This window comes from Phaethon aethereus (assembly GCF_964289735.1).
Source record: "Phaethon aethereus genome assembly, chromosome: 6".
NCBI classification, from domain to species: domain Eukaryota; kingdom Metazoa; phylum Chordata; class Aves; order Phaethontiformes; family Phaethontidae; genus Phaethon; species Phaethon aethereus.
In genome coordinates this window covers 17,850,599-17,866,426 of record NC_138580.1, presented here as the reverse complement: position 1 = coordinate 17,866,426, position 15,828 = coordinate 17,850,599, and the positions used below count along the sequence as shown (strand labels likewise).

The window sequence follows — 15,828 nt, the reverse complement described above, 5'->3', positions numbered from 1 at the left end:
TCACCTCCTGTGGGGACTCTGGGACTGGGTGAGGGTGTGGGATGTTGGTACTGCCCTGGGGGGTTCAGCCCAGCAGGGTCTTTGGTGGTAGAGGCTGGAAAACCCCGGGGTCCTGCCTCCTCCCCAGGCCCTTACTCCTCCCTCCCTCACCCCTCCATTGCTTCTCCTCCCCAGCACAGCCAGAGAGGGTTTGCTCTCCGGGAGCTGAGCCTGTCAGCCGGAACTGTATCCAGAACCCTCTCCATCCTGGAGAGTGGACCCTGGGTGTAAAGCGCCCGCAGTCCTGGGGATATGTCCTAGAGCAGCCTTCCAAGCCAGACCTTGCTGCTCCCCAGCAGCTGGGGCCCCTTCCTGGGCCCTCACAGGGCTGAGTGTAATCTCCCCAAAACCCAGCTGAGCCTGGGGGCACGGTTTCGCTGAGCCCACCCAGTGAGACCCTCCTCATTCTGCCCCCAAGGGTGAGCTGATGCTTTTTTGGGGCTTGCGGGGCTCCCTGGAGCAGCCCTTCATGGCAGCTCTCCACTGTTCCCTCTTCCCACCCAAAACCAGCCTCCTGGGGTTTGGACATAATTTCTGGGATGCCCAGGTGGACCCTGGGGGTGTCCGAGGCCGGGGGCATGGTTTGGGGTGCAGTGTCAGGGAGGTGTGGGGCTCTCTTTTGCTCTCTGTGTGCCGCTGCCTAAGCAAGGCAAAGCTGCTTAACTCAGATTTCTCTTTCTTTCTGTCTTGCAACTCTCCTCTTCATCCTCTCCCCGATCCTATCGCTCCCCTGCCCCTCCGTCTCTCAGAGGGAGAAGGGGAGGTGGGTGGTGACCCCGAAGAAGGTAAGACAGCCTTTTCTTTCTGTGTGTCTCTCTTCCCCACTCATCCCCACTGTTGGATCGTCGCTCGGAGCAGGCTCCAGCTGTCTGTGCCAGCATCCTTCCCTTGCACTGGCCTCCAGGGATGTAGGAGCCTGAGTCTTGCTTGTCCCGCTCCCTTTCGAGGAGGGGAGCATCATGCCTTATATCGTGATTGGATTCCCCCATGTCCAAATTGTAGCTGGAGGTCTGTCAAGTTTGGTGGCGATCGTCTGTGGTGGCTGAGCGCCCTTTGTCTGTGCGTGGCATCCTCACTGGCGGCACGCCGGGTGTGCTGGCACGCTGCAGCCAGCCTTCGGATGAGCCTGGCGGGGGGCTGGGAGCAGCAGCCCCGGTTTTGGGCTCCTGCCCTCCCCTTCTGGCTTTGCTGCTGCTATTCGGAGTGAAAATAAACCAAAGTGCAGCACAAAAGGTCACCAGGCGCAGAGGCCACCGGCGTGCTGCCGGCTCAGCCGGCCGGGCAGCGGCACAGCGCCGGCAGCCGGTGTGTGTCCGCCACCAGCCGGGAGGCTGCCCAGACGCTCCCCACCTCTCCCATCGCCGGGCTGTTCCTCTCCTGGGATGCTGAGGACTGGGCTGAGCCGGGACGGCAGCTGGGGGGTGGCTCTGCTGGTGGTGGGGGCACCGCGGGCTCTGGGTGGCACGTGTCCGGGAGGGTGGAGGCTTTGGGAGCGGCTGCGATTCCCCAGAGTGCCGCCTGCTATCTAACGGTTATTGGGTGGTTTTGCTCTCTTCTTTAATGAGACCTTGGGCCCTCGGGGCCGGGATGGGGAACTATGTGTTCAAGATGGGTTTTGGGGAGAGGATGTTTCTACTCCGTGAGTTTGCGACACTTCCCGCAGCCCCGGGAGCCATCGGCATTTGTCCCTCGGAGTTCCTCAAAATGCCCGTAATCCAAACCTGAACGTTGTGTAATATTAGAGAAAGTGTTTGCTTGAAGAAAACGTTCTGTTTCCAGAGCTGATTTTTCAGCAATGGCTTCTCGGGTGCATTATAGGATGCCTGGTGACTCGCGCTGGCCAGGCTGAGTGGCCACCACCAGCCTCTTGTCCCGTTTCTGTTCTTCTTCCTCTTGGATAACACGATGTTTTTTTGGGGGGTTGAATCTGCAGTCCTGAAAAGGGACGGGTGCTTTGACTTACGTAATAAACCTTTGGCTTAACACCCTCTGCACCGAGCCACACGCTCCACGGGGATCCCTGCCCCGCGGGGTCTGTTCAGCCGCTCCCGGGCCGGGGGATGCTCTGGCAGCGTGGGAGCTCGGGGCCCGGCTGCCACCTCTGGGGAGGCTTTGACACAGCCCGGCGCAGTCGCAGTGCTGGGGCTTTCTGGCCGGAGCGCAGCCCTGCGCGGGTTTGTGCAGCCCTGCTCCCGAATGACTGCCCACCCCCCGGTGACTCAAGGCCTCTCTATTCTTCCACCGTCTTTCCGTCTCCGGAGACTCTTCCAAGAAAACACTAGGAGGCAAGATCTGATTTTTTTCAACCTAAAAAAACCACTGCCTGAATCTTCCCTTTTTTTTTTTTTTTTTTTTCTTTTTTTGACCCATATTGAACCAAACGACTCAAAGACGTGCCCGCGGTCGCACACCTCGCTGTGGCACAGCGCGTGTTCCCCCGTGGGCTGTGCCCCCTCCCCAAGCCCCCTGCTCCTGCCATGCTTCAGCCCCCCCCCCCTTGGCAGGAGGGGCTGGCATTTTCGCAGCCGTTTGGTCTTAACCTCTTGCAGGCTGACTCATATGTACTGTCTGGCTAATTTTAGTCTAGGGTGGGGAGCCGGGGGAGAAAAGTGAGTAGCTGTGAAATTAATTTAATTACCTAAGCGGCGATGAGTTTCTTGCAGCTGCCCTGGGTGTCCCGCCGGGCAGTGGCTCCTCCCTGTCACTTGGAGCCGCGTGTCCTGCCTCGGATGCTGGTACCCAGCCCGTGATGAGGTTCTCGGTCTGGTTTTGGCTCAGATCTTTCCTGGGGTGGTTGAGCAGGGCTGGGCAGGGAGGTCAGCCCCAGGGATGGGTGACATCTGCGGGCGGACGGGGCGCGGAGACGCCGTGGGGGGAAGGAGGGGGACCCGTGACAGTCTTTTTCCTTGCAACTCCCTGGCGCGGCACCGAACGCGGAGCTGCGCATTGGCGTTGCTTGCCGGCAGGCTTAGCCGGAGCCTGGCTGTTATGACTAATAATAATAATAATAATGTTTGTCATGTTAATTACTACTGCGGAGCCGCCTCGGGCACGGCCAGCCTGGAGCCAGGGACCTGCAAGGATGCCCAGCCCACAGCGTTTGACGCCAGTGGGTCTCGCTTGGGGTGTTGTGCCCCAGCACGGAGACAGGCGGTGGCACGTGCCAGCCGAGGTGTGACACGGCTGCGGGGGCACGGGGGGACGGGGCTGAAGCTGCAGCCCCTTCGTCCAGCGCGGCTTTTGCAGGAGACTTTGTGGGCTATCACAGGGATGGGGACCGGCTTCTCTGGAGCAGGAGGCAGGGGGAAAGGGAGGAGGGGATGCTGGATCTGGCAGCTGCCTTGGCTGGTGACGGCCAGCCCAGCCCGCTGCTCCTGGCACGGGACAGCTCGGCGGCTCCAAAGGAAAATTGCTTTTCTTGGTCGTGCTCGTGGGGTCCGGTTTCAAGCTGGGCTGGGATTGAGAGTGTTGGATACTGCAGTGGAAATAGCTGGAGCTGCTCGCTGGTCTGCTGCTGGAGGTGGCTGGCAGAGGTGGGCCGCGTGGGGCAGGGACCGCCGGGCATCGTCGTCACTCCCGCGTGAGTCAGCGCGGGCTGGGAAGAGTCACCGGCTCTATTTTTAGGGGCTGAGGATGAGCAGGGAGCACGACGCGTGCTGTGTGGCATCCCGGGCGGGGAGGGACACTGACTCAGAGCCGGACGGAGGGGCTGTGGCGTGGGAGGGGACTGTGGTCCCATGTGCTCTGGTCCCCTCGGGGAAAGGGGTGAGCACAACCCCCCTCCCTGTGCGCTGGCTGGGGTCTTCAGCACCCGTTGGAGCAACCTAAAGGCCTAGATGAGCCAGATTTGTTTTTGCAGAACGCCTGGGGGCAGAGGGATGGGGGAAATGCGCAGCTGGAGGAGCTCAGCTCAAGCACCTTCGCTGGCTGAAACGGGGATGCCGTGAAGGGCATGGCCCCCTTCCCACGGCAGTTGTGGGCTCATCCCTTTCCCCTTCTCTTTTGCTGCAGAGCCCAGGAGCTACGTCGAGTCAGTGGCCCGCACGGCCACGATGGGCAGGGGAGGGAGCCTGCCCGCCGCCCAGCCCGGGGGCCTCGAGGCGCCCACCAGGAACGGTGCCTTCGCCAACTCCTTCACTGCCCCCAGCCCCGTCTCCACCAGCAGCCCCATTCACAGCGTGGACGGGTAAGGCAGTGGGCACAGGTCCCGGGGGATGGTGGGGCCAGGGCCAAACCCTGCCTGGGGCACAGGCTTGCTCCCACTTCGAAATTGCCTTTTCAGGGACCCCCGTCTCCCCACGCAGTGTGTAGTGGTCCTGGCAAACCATGCTGCTCGCTGCCCTGAGGACACAAAGCTGGGTCACTGGGGGTCACTGGTGCTCGGCAGCATCTTGCTGGGAACCTGGCTCTTGGGGCAGGAGGAGGGATGGGGTCTGTGCAAACTCCTAGCCCTGGGCTGGGCTGAGCATCAGTGCCCTGTGGTGTGATGGATGGAGCCATCGTTCCTGTCCCGTCTCCAGGCTGCCCATGGGGTGTCCTGCACCAGCTCAGCTGGTGAGGCTGGCAGGGAGGAACGAAGCGGGTGTTTTGCTGGACAGGAGCTGGAGAAAGGCTCTCTCTCCCAGGAAGTCATATTTTGCGAGGGAATTGGGATGCATGGGGGAGCTAAAGCTGCCTCCAGCTGCTTTCATGCAGCTGGCAGGACCCATCCCACCATTGCCTGTGAGCGACCAAGCAGCTCGCTGGCACCATGCCTCAGTTTCCCTGTGCCAGCCAGCAGCAGGAACGAGGGGTGGAGCTGAATCCTCCTTCTTCTCGTCTCTCCTCAGGGCCTCCCTCCGCAGCTACCCGTCGGAGGGTAGCCCCCATGGCACACTTACACCTCCACACACCTCGGCTGAGCCTGTTTACCGGTCGCCTGTTGGCTCGCAGATGCCCTCTGCTCACAGCAGCTACCAAAACTCGTCTCCATCTTCCTTTGCAATGGTCCAAGGCGGGGTCCCGGGCTCAGCATACGCCAGCCCTGACTACCCCGATGGCCGAGCTGGCCTCCAGCTGGACCCCCAAGCTCGGCCGCAGCCTCAGGTCAGTGTGGTGGGGGTCCACGTCCTGCCGGGGAGCCCCCGCACCCTGCACCGGACAGTGGCTACCAACACGCCGCCCAGCCCCAGCTTTGGGCGAAGAGCCGTCAACCCTGGCGTGAGCGGCGCTCCTGGCAGCCCCGGGCTGGGCAGGCATGCCACGGCCGCTCACAGCAACCTGGTGGCCCCGCCGGGGAGCCCCAGCCTGGCCAGGCATCAAGCCGCAGCGGCCGTCCCCCCCGGCAGCCCCCTGTACGGTTACCCCAGCCCGGAGGAGAGGCGCCCGACGCTGTCTCGGCAGAGCAGCTCCTCCGGCTACCAGCCTCCCTCCACGCCGTCCTTCCCTGTCTCACCGGCGTACTACCCCGGCACGAGCACGCCGCACTCCTCCTCCCCGGACTCGGCTGCCTACCACCAGGGCAGCCCCACGCCGCAGCCCGCGCTGCCCGAGAAACGGCGGATGTCGGCCGGCGACCGGTCCAACAGCCTGCCCAACTATGCCACCATCAACGGCAAGGCATCCTCGCCCCTCTCCAGTGGCATGTCCAGCCCCAGCGGTGGGAGTGCCGTCGCCTTCTCCCACACCCTGCCGGACTTCTCAAAGTTCTCCATGCCAGGTATGGGATGCTGTCGGAGGTCCCCATGTCCCCCTGCCCTGCCCAGGGCTCTTCCCTCCTCCGCCTCGCTGGCCAGTGGGGAAGGGGTTGCAGCCATGTCCTCATTTACCCCTCCTGTCCATCCGCAAAGCAGCGGCACCGCCGAGGCTCGGGCCATTTCCTGCGCTTTCTGACAAATCCAAACAGGAAAGGCACCGACCCGGCATCGCTGGCGTAAGCAGCGCCCAGAGTTGTGTACGGGGAGATCAAAGCGGCTGGAGGCAGCTTTTCTCTGCCGTGGGGATGCACTGACCTCCTGGCCCCGTTCCCAGCAGGCTTCACCCGGCCGAGACCCCGCTGCGGTGCTGCCTCCTCGTTTCAAATGGCGTGCCGTGCCCTGGGTGCCGCCGCGCCTGGAACGCTGTTATGGGACACCTCGGTGACGCCAAGATCGGGCCGATAGGACGAGGGGAATAAAGCCGTGGGGCAGTGGTGGCCCTGGCTGCCGGGCAGGTTTCTCTGCCGAGCGGGCAGCCCTTTGTGGGCACGCTGGTGCCCGCCCCGGCCCCGTGACTCGCCGAGGCTGGGGACCTTTCCCAGCCGGGAAGCGCAAGCGATAAAAAACCGTAACAATTAGCAAGCGGGCTGGGGAGGGGAGCGAGCCCCCTGCCTCTCTGGAGGCGACCAGATTGCAGAGGGCTGATAACACGTCTCCAGCAGAGATGCTGTTCAGCCCCCCCGGGTTGTTTGCTTGGTTGTTTTTGGAAAGCGGGTGGTTGGAAACATTGCCCAAGAAAAACGGTGGCTTCACGGCTGGAGGACTGGCTCCCGTTGGGGCCGTACCACTGATGGGCACTGAGCAAGGCAGGGTTGGGGCTCTGTTTCCAAGGGTAGGTCGACCTGCCCAGTTCCTCTGCACAGAGCAAAAATAAGGGAAGTAATTTATTTTTATGATGGTTGAGCCAAATCTTGAACATCAGAGAGCAGTGAAGGTCCTCTGAAGTCAGGGGATCTCCCCACCACCTCCTAGACATATCTCTTTCCTCAGACAGCTTTCATTTCACGTGGTCTCCTCCCTTTTAAATGATGAATTCCCGTTTTGTCTCTGCCTGTGTGGCAAGGCGGCTCATCCCACGCACAACCCTTCGAGGGCCCTTGTGAGAGTTTAGCTTTAGATGCCCAGCAGACCCATAAACTCCAGGTGATGACCAGCCTGCCTGGGTGTGGAGGATGGGGCTGAGAAGAGTTGGAGGTGTTAATGTTTTAGCTGGATTTCCAAAAAACTTATGTGGAGTTTTAGATACAGCATCTTTTAACTTTTTTCCTTGTCTTTTCCTCTTTTCTTCCTTGCAGACATCAGCCCTGAGACTCGTGCTAACGTCAAGTTTGTGCAGGACACTTCCAAGTACTGGTACAAACCGGAGATCTCCAGGGAGCAGGGTGAGTAGATGGCACAAGGCGAAGGATACAGTCAAGTGAGCCACTGTCAGGAGTTGGGGTGTATCTGGGATCACAAGGATTAGTGAGGGTTTCCCTTAGGGGCTTGATTAGGAGTGAAGGTGGATTGCGGATGCTCAGACCATGGCAGAGCGGGGTTGAAGCCCAGCTCAGCTGCAGGCTTGCATGATGTGGGCTCCCCAGACCTTCCCCTTAGTTGAGGAACACTGGTCCCCACAGTGTGCAGTGGATCTATGCAGTTTGGGGTGCAAAGCACCCAGATCTTGAGTTGAGAGAGCTCAGAGGGCTCTTGGAGACATGGCTAAATTGAGAGGGGAGAACAAGGAGGGGGCAAGGTGCCTTCAGGGCCAAGGACCCAGCATTTGGCCGCTGGTCCCTGCCTGCTCTCCAGTGCTTGGTTGCTCAGAGCTGGGCTGGGTGGGAATGGATGCTCTGGAATGCCCATGCAAAGGCAGTGGAGGTGCGGGGGGAGATGAGCCCCTGCCTGGCTGCAGACCCACTCGAGATCCCCATCCAGACATGCCAGCGGGGATGGTAACGTTGTGGTGCCTGGCTGTGAGGCCGCAGAGCCGGGGTGCCGCAGAGCCATGGTGCCCCATCCCAACGCACACTTTCTGGCTTTGGAGGGCTTGCTGGCTCTCACTGGGCCAGCTCTGAGGTCTGCTGTTCTCTCCTGCAGCCATCGCACTGCTGAAGGACAGGGAGCCAGGGGCTTTCATCATCCGAGACAGCCACTCCTTCCGGGGAGCCTACGGCCTCGCCATGAAAGTAGCTTCTCCACCTCCCACGGTTATGCAGCAGAACAAGAAAGGTATTGTGTGCCCTTCTCCATCCCACACGGAGATGCTTTCCATCGTTTGGCTGGGGTGAGCAGGCAGCTGGGTCTGCTGAGCCAGTCATGCTCCTGGGTATGTGCTGATGTGGCAGGATCCCTCCCTCCCAGCTCTCCTCTCCCAGGGCGCAGGGAAGCACCAGACACTCTTTGCCCTGAGCTGTGGAGGGCTCAGGGTATCTGCATCTTGGGCTTTGGCATGGCAAAATGGGCACAGCCTCCCTGGGCCGCCAACACCATGGGAGAGCCTGGCTTGGGGCCGACTCTGTGCAAAGGGATTCAAGGAGGGTGTGCGGAGTGGCAGGGACTGCTCCCTTGAGCTGGGGCACTGCTTTCCATGTGGGACTGCAGAGTAGGAGGAGGAGTGGGGTGGCTCTGATGTGAGAACATCCTGTCTCTTCTCAGGAGACATCACCAACGAGCTGGTGAGGCACTTCCTCATCGAAACCAGCCCGCGGGGTGTGAAACTAAAAGGATGCCCCAACGAGCCCAATTTTGGTAAGTGCCCCCAGCGTGCTTCCCACATGCGGTGTTGGCTTGGGAGAGCCTTGCCTTTGCTGGACTACCAAAGCAGACTATCTGTGAGAGCCCCCACCTCTGTTACTGCCTCTTGTACCTACTTAACCAAGTCCTGTGGGCATTTGGAGCCTCTGGGGCCGTGCACACAAATGTGCATATACGCACCTTCCTTTGCACTTTGCTTTGTAGGACAAATGATGCTGCTGGGCAGGGTGGAGGGCAGGGGTTCCCCTTGTTCCAGTTATCCCATGGCTAGTGTTCTCCGGGGCGCTGCACGAGGACCTCTGCCCCATTCCTTGTCCCTGAGCTGTCCCTGGCATCTCTGCCCCCTCCCTGAGCCTTCCGCGGGCACGGTGGTTTCAGCAGCAGGAAGTGCCTGGCACCGGTGGTATTAGGGCCACAGTGAAGAAACCCACCAAAAAGCTTGTTCCCATCCACGTGGAGCGACAGTGACCTAACACCAGGGAGGCCCGTGTCCCTGCGCTGACCATCTCCCCTCTCTCCCCAGGCTGCCTCTCGGCACTGGTGTACCAGCACTCCATCATGCCCTTGGCCCTGCCCTGCAAGCTGGTCATTCCTGACCGAGGTAAGAGCCGGGGCCAGAAGGGAGTGCATCTGCCGCCACAGCCCGCCCGGGACAGGGTAGGTTTCCAAGCAGGGAGCAGCGATAACACTCCGTCTCTTCTAGATCCCATGGAGGAAAAGAAAGACACCGTGTCAGCCACCAACTCTGCCACGGACCTCCTCAAACAGGGTGCGGGTGAGTAGAGAGGGGCTTCTGCGGGGTGAATGATGCCGGGAGCAGTGGCTGACCCCATGCCTGCTGTCTTCCTTTCCAGCCTGCAACGTCCTCTTCATCAATTCAGTGGAGATGGAGTCGCTGACGGGCCCCCAGGCCATTGCGAAGGCTGTTGCCGAGACGCTGGTGACTGACCCTGCGCCCACTGCTACCATTGTCCACTTCAAAGTCTCTGCACAAGGCATCACCTTAACCGACAACCAGAGGAAGTAAGAGCCCCCATCGCCATGTCCCCAGGTCCCCAAAGCCAATGGGGCTGTGATCCAGGGAGCATGTTGGTGAAGGACATCCCTGGGCTGGCATGAGCCTGGTCATGGGCAGGGCTGGGCTTTGTCCTTGACTCCTGGAACATCCTAGGGGAGACCTATGGGAGTGTCCTCCATGCTGGTGAGGCTGGGCTGTGATGGGGCAGAGGTGGGGGCTCCCTCGCCCTGACGCTCCCTGCCTTGTGTTTCAGATTGTTCTTCCGACGACATTACCCCCTCAACACCGTCACCTTCTGCGACCTGGACCCCCAGGAACGAAAGTGAGTGCCCTAACCTGGGGGGAGCACATGTCCCCTGCCCCTTTCCCTCCCCCCAGGCTCCTGGGCTGCTTGGAGCAGGGTCTTTGCTTGCTTCATCCCTTTGCTACTTGCAGAGGGCAGGGGTGGAGGGTCCCCTTGAATACCATGGAGCAACACCAGCTTCTTCTGGTGACTTCCTGGTGCCTCCAAGCGTCTTCATGCTGGAGGAGAGGCACATCCGTTTTTTTTTCCATAGAGCCAAGCCTGTGCAAAGCCAGGCTGGCCCTCCAGTATTGGTGTGGTGGCCCCCATCATGGCCCTGTCTCTCTGTGGGGTGCAGGAGGCACCATCCCTCACACCTCCTCTTCTCCTTGCAGGTGGACTAAAAGTGATGGCAGTGGCCCAGCCAAGTAAGTGCTTTCTGTGCCTGATGCCTCCCAGCCGCTGTTGGGCTGGCTGCTGCTTGCGTTCTGCTGCTTGTGTTTGAGCATTGGCTGGGAGATACCCCATGCAGGGCAGCATGAGATGGGCTCAGCTCCTCACTGCAGGAACATTTCACCCAAGCATGAGACCATGGTCCTGGGGACTCAGGAAGCATCTTTCGGCCCTGAATTCCTGGTCAGAGTAGGCATGGCCCTTGCTGAACTGGCCTTACTGGAAACTCTCCCAGTGCAGTCAGCAGGAGCCAGCTCATGGAGCAGAGCTGGGGGTTATGCTGATGGAGTGTGAGCCACCGGCTGGCTCTTCCCTTTCCTCCTGTCCTGACACACAGGAGTGCAGAGCTGCCAGATGAGCCCATTTCCAGGGGCCAATTACCACTAATTTTAGCCATTGTGTTAGCAAAGGGGTTTTTATTAGGATGTCCAGCTGCTGGGATATTTCCCCTCTCCAATTAGAAATGCCATGGCCTGGGCCTGTCTCACATTCTGTTCCCCTGTATTTATAACTTGAGTTTGCACGTTCTAATTAAAAAAAAAAAAAAAAAGGACATTTTATTCATCAGGGGACAGACAAAAATAACTGCATGGTCTCACTCAGCTCCTCATGTCCCCGCAAGGCCTTCCTCTCATACAGGGTCTACCCCAATGGCCAGCCCATCACACCTCTGTGGTTTCCAGAGTCATCACCCAAACAAAGGCAATGCTGTGATCATCTGGAAGGTCCCTTCTTGGGGACGGTCTAGGGAAGGGTGGCAGGGATGATCAGAGCAAGGGGGGTTTGGCCAATAGATGGTGGAAACTTAGTGCTGGCTTTCAAAGAAACTGCAGCAAAGGGAAGAGTGGATGGGTCTTCATGCAGGCTGGTTTGGGATGTCTCCCTCTGTGTTGTGCGAGGTGGGTGTTAAAGAGGGGAAGGTGGACAAGACCATGCTGGTGGTGTTCCTCGGGTGAGCAAACCAGCTGGCAAACCTTGCTGAGCCTCTCACCTTCTCCCCACCTAGGCTCTTCGGCTTCGTGGCCAGGAAGCAAGGGAGCACCACAGACAACATCTGCCACCTCTTTGCCGAGCTGGACCCGGACCAGCCGGCTGCAGCCATCGTCAACTTTGTCTCCAGGGTCATGCTCGGCTCTGGCCAGAAAAGATGAGCCGGCGCTTGCGGGTGATTCTTGAATTTTGGAGAAGGACTTGGAGCTGATCCGAGAAGGAGTGTGAGAAAGTGCATTGTGGGAGAGGGAAGTGAATCGGGGGGGAAAAGGATTGGAATTTTGGAGGAAAACAGCAAACAACAAAAAAAACCCCAACGAAACCCCTAAAAACTCAACACAAGCCAAACACACGCATAGAGGAACCAAAACCACGCACCTACATAAGAAAGCCACAAAGTCACGCCAGACAGGATGCATGTCCCACCGCAGGGAAGGTGACCAAAGCAAAGGCGGCAGTAAGAGGCGTGTTCCCAGCTTTTGGCATCACGGTCCCAAGCGGTGACATCCACTCGGGACTGAACGTGGGACCATGACTGGTGTTTTCCATCTGGAAAAAAAAAGAGACAACTGGCAAAACCCATGGAAGAAGCTCCATCCCAGCAGCTCCATTGGTGAACATCTGCTGCATGTTTGAAGCAACCCATAGGAGATAACGTGGCCTGGGTCTGCGGGACACCGGAGGAGATTCCCTCGGAAACCTTCCCTTGCCCAGCTGCAGCGGAGGGTCCTTGCCGGCTCCCATGCTTCTCCCAAAACTTGCCGGCCTCCTGGCGACTTGCTGGGGGTGCAGGGGAGCTTGGTCCCGAGCCCTCCCGTCCTGGGGGAGCTCGGCCGTGGGCTGACCTCCGTTGCGGACCCAGAGCCCAGCGCCCGTTGCAGGTGAGCTGCCGTGAGTCCACCTGGAGAGGGGGGTCACGGTATTTCCCCACCTCCCCGGGGGTGCTTGTGCCCCCCAGCCCGTGGGGAGGTGTGGGAGGTTCCTGCCAGCCCGCGCCTTGGGAAGGCAGACGCTCCCCAGGAACGTCCCAGGAGGATGCAGAAAGTCCCATCCTCTCCCGTCTTCCCCTTTTCCCTCCCATTACTACTCCTCTTTGGCAATTTTCTCCTGCGGCCTGTCACACGTTCTCTTAACACAAAACAACCAAACAGAAAGGAAAGAAAAACAATGTAATAATAATAATAATTATAATAATAGCGGATGCTGGCACAGGTGGGTTCCCTGTGCGAAGCAGCGGACCCGTGGCTACCCCTATCTCGCTCTTTGGAGACGCGCAAGCGGTTTTTAAATTGCATGGACGTTCAAGTTGCACAAAAGGCGAATGACTACAAGTAACTCAGGCGCTTTTTTCTCCTTTTATTTTGGAGGCCACGTTAAAAAAATGAAAAAGAGGGAAGAAAATTAAAAAAGAAAAAAAAAAAGAAAAAAAAAAAGGAAAGGACCTGCAGTTGCTGGGCAACTGTGGCTTGGTGGGGAGGTAACAGGTCCTCCGAGAGCCACCCTGCTCGGCATGCACGTACCCCCAAAACCGGCTGGCTGGAGGCTCGTGCCCCCCCGAATGCACCGTAGTTTTGCAGTGGCTTTGGTGCCTTTGGCTTTTCTCTTCACTTCAGGAGGCGAGACGCGCCAGCCGGGAGGTGAGAGGGGCGAAGGGCCCCCGTGCCGCTGTGGTGGGGCGGGGACCCTGGTTGGGGGGCAGCAGGTGGAGGTCCCAGCCCCACGGTGCCGTGATGGGGGCAGAGGATGCTTCGGTCACACGTGCAGGTTTTAGGTGGGAGGAGTGGTCATCGCTGAGCCCTCTGCTGCAAATATCCCCCTGAGAGCCTTTTGGGAGAAGTTTTCAGTGTGAAGTGGCCCAGAAAGTTTATTGGGGGCAAAAATTAGAAACATAGCACTGCAGACGCCCTGGAAAGCTCGCCTCCCTTGGACCGCCTTTGCCTTGATAGCTATAATATATATACGAGCTATACTGATGAAATACTGTAAGCTAACGAAATTTTAAGGAGGAAAAAAAGGTTAAATTTACACTCCAAAAATATTTATTTTTGCCATACTGCTTTCCGTGCATCATATCTCCCCCATTATATCCCCCCCCCACTTCCCCTGCCCCGGGGAAACACCTGCACGTTAAAAGAAAATCCAGAGCAAGGAAAAATACGGATGGGGGAAGAGGCACGGGGGTCCCCCGTGTCGGGGCGGCGTGCGTGTGACCGGTGTGCATGTGTGTGTGCGTGTGTGTGTGTGTGCGTGGGGGAGCGAGCGGCGTGGGCGCCTGGAGGGGGCTGGCGCGGCCGGAGGCCGTACCGATGTACTGAGCGAGCGTGAAAGGACGCGTAGCGAGGAGTTGGTTGCGAGACGACGGCGGGACGAGGGGCTCCCAGGGGGCTTTCCCCCTCCCCGGCTCCCTGGCCGCAGGGATGTGGAGACCTTTTCGTTTTTGATGTTTCCAAAAAGCGATTCCCTCCTTCTGCGAAATTCAAGCGAGATGAGAGACGATCTCACCCTAATCTCCTCACCCTGCCGTTCACCGATTAGAGAAAACACTGTGTTTATAGATATATAAAGATATATTTTTGAAAGCCTCTATTTTTCAGACTTGGTTTTCTCACTGCTATGAAAAGAGATGATAATAATGTAATTTTATTTTAATCTGCTGCCTTGGAAACCGGTGCTTGAAACTCCCGTTCCTCTTTTTCTCCCTGTACAAACGAAGCCGATCTAAGCACCCCAGAGATGTCGCGCAGCAGCCGACCCCAGCAGATACCTGCCGATAGCATCACGCCTGCTTCGGGCCCCGAGCCGCTCACGGCTTCCCCACTAACACACTAGCTGGAGATTTAGTCCGTATCCAAGTCTCGAACACTAACAAAATCAACTGATGGTTATATTATTTTTTTAACACAGAGCTAATCACCTTCCAATGATGTAGCCGGCTGTTTGTCAGTTCCCTTTAAAGGCACTTTTTTTTTTTTTTCCTTTTATCTCCTTTTTAAAGTTGCATTTTTCGGTGTAACTGCCCTTTCTGTCCCCGGGAGAGACCGTCAGCCGGCGTTGAGGATCGCCCAGGTCCTAGGGCTGGCGGGGACTGATACTTTTGATACTTTTTTCCTTACGAAAGGGACGGAAAAGACTCTCTGTTTTCTTTTCTTTGGTTTTTAAATGCAGTCATGGTATTTGAGATTCGAGCTTGCGCAAGTTGAGCCCAGCATATGTTTCGTTGTAATCACACTGCCATTGTCAGCAGCTGGATGGTATCTCTCTCTCTCTCTCTCTCACACACACACACACACACACACACAAACACATCCCTCCTTCCTGCACAAAGAACTGCATATATTCTTGCCAAAGATAGCCTTAAAAACGCACTTTTCCCCATATATATATTTTTTTGTGTGTGTGTAAATTTATTGTACGTGCCCTTTTTGTGTCAGTTTGTTCTTCAGAGAAGTCCCTTCCCCCCGTCCTCCCTTTGCTGTCGATGTTGCTGTCTGGTGGGAAAAGCTCCTGGGTGGGGCGTCATTTGCTGCCTGTCCCGAGTGGTAGCACCTGCAACCTGCAAAACGTGGGGTTCCCATTCAATGGGGCTGCCTCCGGCTCTGCCCCCCGGGAGGTGTTTTGGGAGATGATCCCTGTCATCATCTGCTGATGGGATTGCGCCCATCTGACGGTCTTTGCCAGCCCCCCATCGGCAGTGGAGATGGGGGGGCTCGTGGGTTTAAGCAGATGAATTGAGCACAGTTTGGGGTTGCTCTGGATGCAACATTCGCTGGCTGCCCCTGGTCAAACCACACATGGAAAACAAACCAGGTAGGGAGAAAAACCCAACCCAGCCTCCGGGCATCGATTTTCCAGCGAGTTCAACCGCCTGAACCGAAGCGCAAAGTAAATCCCCACCCAGCAGGTCGGGCGGGTAAAGAAACCAGTTGCCCCAAAAACCCCAGACAGCAGCATCAACAAAAGGCAACCCTTCCCGTTGGAGCAGGCAGGAGGATCAGACAGCAAAGGAGCCCGCAGGGGCTTGTTTCATTTCGTTCGTTTGTTTTGCAAATTGCGAGGTTGGTTTGGGGTTACTCTTTTTTTTTCTTTCTTTTTTCCTTAAAGGGGGGGGGGGGGGAAGGAAAAAAGGAAGCAACCCGATGTTTCTGTTGGCGGATCCTGTGCTGCTGTGTTATGTGTCGGTTTTTTGTTTTGTTGTTGTTGCTGTTGTTGTCTTTGTTACTTTGGGAACGTTACAGATTTATTTGCTAATCAGTGTTAATGAACAGTTTCAAACTTTTAGACTCGCCCATTTCTGTGTATTTATATAGATGGAAAAAACCCAAACGTTATATTTTGTATCTTTGTGCCCATAATGTTGTTGCGCGTGTAAGGATGACTTCGGTCGCACCATGTCCGTGTGTGAATGTGACTCCGCTGTTGTCTTCCCATTGTACAGATGTCGGATTCTTTGCAGTTCATTGTATGGCTTTATAAAGTGGTAAAAACTAAAAAAATCAGTTATATAAAATATACTGTTGCTTGGAATGCCAGCTTGGTGTCTGGATTGCTGGAAATGTATCTTGAAATTTAAGGGA

General features: G+C 57.5%; 1 protein-coding gene across 3 annotated transcripts in view; it reads left to right on the top strand.

Moving 5' to 3' along the window:
- The window catches only part of TNS1 (tensin 1), a gene marked incomplete at both ends in the record, with an annotated part of 62,063 nt that extends 50,648 nt beyond the window's left edge, over positions 1-11,415 (top strand). For 2 of the 3 annotated variants that reach the window (XM_082001704.1, XM_082001703.1), the window contains 11 exons: positions 4,051-4,225; positions 4,869-5,737; positions 7,070-7,156; positions 7,854-7,985; positions 8,412-8,504; positions 9,034-9,111; positions 9,214-9,285; positions 9,365-9,533; positions 9,782-9,850; positions 10,207-10,239; positions 11,271-11,415. In XM_082001704.1, coding sequence (XP_081857830.1) covers positions 4,051-4,225; positions 4,869-5,737; positions 7,070-7,156; positions 7,854-7,985; positions 8,412-8,504; positions 9,034-9,111; positions 9,214-9,285; positions 9,365-9,533; positions 9,782-9,850; positions 10,207-10,239; positions 11,271-11,415 — 1,922 coding nt within the window. Of the gene's footprint in view, positions 1-788; positions 825-4,050; positions 4,226-4,868; positions 5,738-7,069; positions 7,157-7,853; positions 7,986-8,411; positions 8,505-9,033; positions 9,112-9,213; positions 9,286-9,364; positions 9,534-9,781; positions 9,851-10,206; positions 10,240-11,270 lie in introns of all 3 variants that reach the window. The other variant, XM_082001702.1, reaches the window with a different exon arrangement.
- Between the last annotated feature and the right edge of the window lie 4,413 nt (positions 11,416-15,828).